The sequence below is a fragment of the Durio zibethinus genome, chromosome 6 (genome assembly GCF_047325235.1).
Source record: "Durio zibethinus cultivar Kanyao isolate XHJ-2024 chromosome 6, ASM4732523v1, whole genome shotgun sequence".
NCBI classification, from domain to species: Eukaryota; Viridiplantae; Streptophyta; class Magnoliopsida; order Malvales; family Malvaceae; genus Durio; species Durio zibethinus.
In genome coordinates, this window is record NC_143167.1 from 27,574,830 (window position 1) to 27,579,557 (window position 4,728).

The 4,728-nt window shown below is 35.9% G+C and overlaps 1 protein-coding gene across 1 annotated transcript; it reads left to right on the top strand.

Annotated features, from left to right (window-relative positions):
* The first annotated feature begins 919 nt into the window (after window positions 1–919).
* Window positions 920–4,276, top strand: LOC111284403 (uncharacterized). The gene is made up of 9 exons (XM_089761585.1): window positions 920–1,064; window positions 1,144–1,240; window positions 1,438–1,473; window positions 1,693–1,880; window positions 1,994–2,096; window positions 2,716–2,897; window positions 2,978–3,055; window positions 3,350–3,470; window positions 4,175–4,276. Exons 2-9 carry the CDS (start codon window positions 1,154–1,156, stop codon window positions 4,274–4,276), a joined length of 897 nt encoding a protein of 298 aa, XP_089617711.1. The 5' UTR covers window positions 920–1,064; window positions 1,144–1,153.
* Window positions 4,277–4,728: the final 452 nt, after the last annotated feature.

Here is a 4,728-nt window from a genome sequence, read left to right on the forward strand (position 1 = left end):
GGAGTTAGCAGAAATTTTTTGAGAATTTTTGGCGGTTTTTTTCTAGGAATTTCTGAAAAATTCCAGATTTCGATGAATTTTTCGACGAAGTTTGAATTTTTCGGTGAAAATTTCGGCCAACCTTGAAGTTTTCGGCGACCTGCCCAGTTTTCGATGAAGATTTCCAGAAACCGTTGACCTTCCGGCGAACTTCCGGTGAAAAAACCCAGATTTCGATGACAAAACCCAGAATCCGGTGAATCTTCAACCGGAGTTCTTCGACCTTTTAGAGAGAAAGAAGAGGAAAAATGAAGAAGAGAGAGAGAGGGAAGGAGCGTTCTGTCGAAAAAACAGAGGGAAGTGCCTTTTATACCCTCTCAAAACGACGTCGTTTTGGCCTTAAGTGACCCAGAAGATCCGCTTGTTTTACCGTGACCCGACTCGACCCGAGCGTCGACCCGCTTCCTGACCCACGCGTCTATTTTACGTCTTAAAATCAATGCGGTCTAATGTAGTCTGAAGTCTATGATTGAATTGATAGTGTGAAATATTAGTATGTTGCAGCGTTGAGAGATGTTGAGCCTTTATAGTTTACCTTAAGTTGAGATGATCTTGAGCATCTAACTTGGAGAACCTATTGGCTTTAACCGCAGAAGTGTCAGTGTTGTTTTTTGAAGTGGGGGGAATACCTTCAAAAATGTGTCTACTCTTTGAACATTTTAGATAAAGCAAGGACTTACCTTATGCAAAGAGTATAAGAACCTGCTTCCAAGTTTTTCTGAATGAAAAGGAATCTTTTGAACGGATGTGACAATTTTATAGTTTTCCTGCAATATGAAGTGATCATCTTTTCAGGAGTTGGTGGGCTGGGAAAATAATTTGTTTCGGTGTATTTTCTGAATACCATTGCATATTGTTTTGCAAATTTTCCAATTACTAACCTTAGTAATCGCTGTTGGCAGGGCAGCTGCCACTGCACTTTCCAAGAGACATGTAGATGGTTCATTACCAATTGAAGACTTTAATATTGAACTCGAAAACCAGGAAGGGCAAAAAGTACAATTAGGAACTGAGACTGATCAGCGGTATGGTATTTAGTCCTAGGTTTTAAGACATTAGCCCTCATTTTTACTACTAAAGTAAGATATCAATGTCTTTAAACAGGGCAGTACTGATGGGCCTGATGCTTCACGAAAACGCAAAGAATCTAATTAGGAGACAACTGTATAAAGATGCACTGGAAGTGCTCACCATGGGGGAGGTTCGTTGCTAGCATTTTCCCTCCTTTACTTCAACACTCTACTTTCTTCAAATCTTTTCTTGCTTGTATCCAGATTCTTAGAATAGCAGTTTATGAACATTTCTTATCTGCAAAGCTGATGATAAGGTCATATAGTAAAACGTTTGTCTGTGAGTTTGACAATTAATTAATTTAAGTATCTTATTTCTTTCTTGTAGGAGGCTTTCTCTCTTTGTGATCCCAAGGTCCTTGAGGTGAGATATTCTTTCTTAGAATTAAAGGTCATTTTCAGAATAACTTTTAACCCATGCTGCAGTTGGGTTTATAGTTTATGGAAATAACAAAAGGTCACTTTAGCATTTCGATAATCCTTTTATAATCTTAAACATGCATTTGTTATTGAATAATTGCATGCTTGTTCTTTGATTTGACTCAATGTCCAATGCATTTTGGTTCTATGTGTCTGCTTGCAGTTTATTGACAATGTACCAATACTGCAAATAGACATGGTGTGGTGCTATTTCTTGCTTGGAGATATCAGTTGGCTTTCAGTTGCAGGAATACGCCTTGAAAAGGCCAGAGAAGGACTTGAACGTTGTCATGGGAAGGATTTTTCCCGTGTTAGACTCCTTCAAGCTGGTTGCCAGCCACAGCTTGCATTGTGAGTACTTTGCAAAATTGCTTCAGTGACTCAATGTCTATGTTTCTGGCCTTGAGTCAGAATGCTGGAGGTTGCAATGTGAGGCTAATCTCTTTTGCATGCTTTCTTTGTAGACACAAGGGATTGGAGTTGTTGGAAGGGGTTGTGGCATATCATAATGGTCAGTTTGATAAATCAACAAAGGCACTGACATCTGCTCAAGCAAAATTCTCACAGGTTACTCTAATTATTGTCCAAAGCAGCTGGCTCTTTTCAGATATCTTGTTCCAGTTGCTTCATTTTTCTTCTATTGTAATGAAAGGAGAGAATTTTGTTACTTTCCTTTTTATCTCAGTTGATTTGGTCGGTCCAGGGGGATCACCACCGCTCTTCTCTTCTCAATAACCTATATATACCCTTATCTGCATACAAGCACCTATTTCTTGAGCACAGGTTTAGTTTTGGCTTCAATGGGAAGATAAAAGGGAGCCCCTCATGGCATATCTCAGGAACCTAGAATTATAAGACTGGATTTGCAATTATTTTGCTTGCTGTATTATTGCAACTTTTATTTACTGAAGATAATATTGGTTAAATTTAATAGAAATAACATATCAATAGTTTAAAAAGGTTAAAATACATTCAGATATTATTAAACGGGTCAAATTCTTCGACAAGTACTTGGGGTTATCAAAAGTTTATTGTGCTCATCTTTTGCTTCCATCTACCACATTCAACTTTTTGTTTTTCTCGCCAATCTTTTGTTTTTACCACCTCTATTTTCTTAATGTTTCTTTACATAATGCCTTTGCATCCTTTTCCAACATTAAGCACAATTTTTTGCTGCTTCTTTCAGTTACAAGTGCCTGATGAAGCATTATCTCACGTTATGAGCGTGGGCTTCAAGGAACGTGATGCAAGGAGGGCATTACGATTGAACAATCAAGATATAGGGAGTGCTGTTGATTTTCTTTTTGAGGAAAAGGCAAAGAGAGCACAAAAGCGAGAGGATGATATCCGGCGTAGAATGGAAATCATGTGGGTATAATATATGTAAGTTCGGTTATAACTGGCATATTCCCTTTTGTGGACAAATAATTAACTTAACAAATTTTCAGGGAGCAAAAACAATATGGAGTAACACCACTGAAGAAGGCTGTGAATCTTGAGAAATTGAAAGAATTAGTTGCCATTGGGTGAGAAGGGAACTACTGTATTCTTGTTTGTCTTTTTAAATCTTATTAATGTGATATGATGAGTATCATTTTGGTGTATATTTGTGGGCGCTGAAAGTTCAAGTTTTCCTATCATAGCTTCATATTCATGAAAGGAAAATTAAAAAAACAAGGACACTTTATTAAAGTTGTATTGAACCCTCCGTTGTGCCATCCACGACTGTTGATGCATGCTAAAGGCTTTCCGACAGAAAGCTAAAACTTTCTCTTTTTTTCGTTTTTATGGAAAAGGCCAAGACATTTTTGATTTGGCAGATTTGAGAAGAACCTTGCAGCAGAAGCCCTTCGAGTGTTGTTGATTTTTAAACTTAAATTTATGTCATGTCAACATTCTTGTGAAATTGTCGTGACATCTTTCATTGAATTTTTAACAATTGTTGATGATAATAAATTTAGAATCTCTATAAAACATTTTAGATGAAAAAAATAAAATCTGAATATTATAGATGAAAACAAAGTTTAAGTATTATACAAAAATCATGCCTTACGCATTTTAGTTCAAATGACTTGAACAAAGAGAAGGTGCTTTACAAAAAATCTTTATATGATCATAAGTATTGAATCTATGTTAGGAATTTTTTTCTGACCAATGAATAAACTTTCAAGAACAGGAGGTTACGAAAATTTCCCCCTGAGAACTCCATCTCTATTGAAGATAGACAGGTATCAAATCTCGAAGGTTAATACAATTAATTATACATATTTTTGTAGGAACAATAGGAAATAAAAAAAATATATTGTTAATTTTTTAATCTGGTATGTAAAATATAAAAACTTCATTGAGATGTATAAAAACTAACCTCTTATTTTTAAATAAAAATAATAAAAAAAGTGAAAAAAAGTAGATCCATATAAACTTTCAGGTTGATGCTAAGTTAGCAATTCCCATGTTAAAAGAAGCCATAATGGAGCAGAATTTCTCACAAATCTCGTTTTATTTTTTTGAGGCATAAGATAATTTCATTAAGAAAAGACATATTGATATGGGCCTGTTTATTGGGTCAAATCTTGGACAAATATTGGGTTGTTGCTCTCTTGCTTCTGGACTTATATTGCATGTAAGGTCTGTTTCTTATCCAGGCCCCTATTGCCTTTATTAGCGTTTGTTATTGTCGCTGCTGGCAAGGGATGAGTGAAATGTTGCTGCTACCCGAGAATCTTGGAATGCAACTGGGTTGTTAGTCCAACATAAAGGGACAGCCAGGGAGTCATGTAATTCATTCGGTTATGAAATGGGAACAAGTTTTCTTCTCTAAATTATCTTCTTCTGTTCTGTAAATTTCTGCTAAACAATATTAGTGCCACAACACATGTACATAGATCAAGAAAGAAAACTAAAAAACAACCTGAAAAAATAATTAAAAAAAGAAGAAATAAAAGAAAGCCGAAAACTGCTTAAGGTTTATGAGCACCGGATTTAACTAAGCTATCAGCAATGGAGTTTTGCTTGATGGGAACACCCTTAAGCTTGACTTAGATCGATGTGGTTACAGTATTTCTTCAATCTCCAAGGAATCAGTGAAACATCATTTACTCGTTGAACAGCACTACAGGGGAATTATTGCAGATCAACAGTTACTAATTCAAATTAATCACATGGTAAGTAGATACGGCAGCTCTTATACATGGATGTT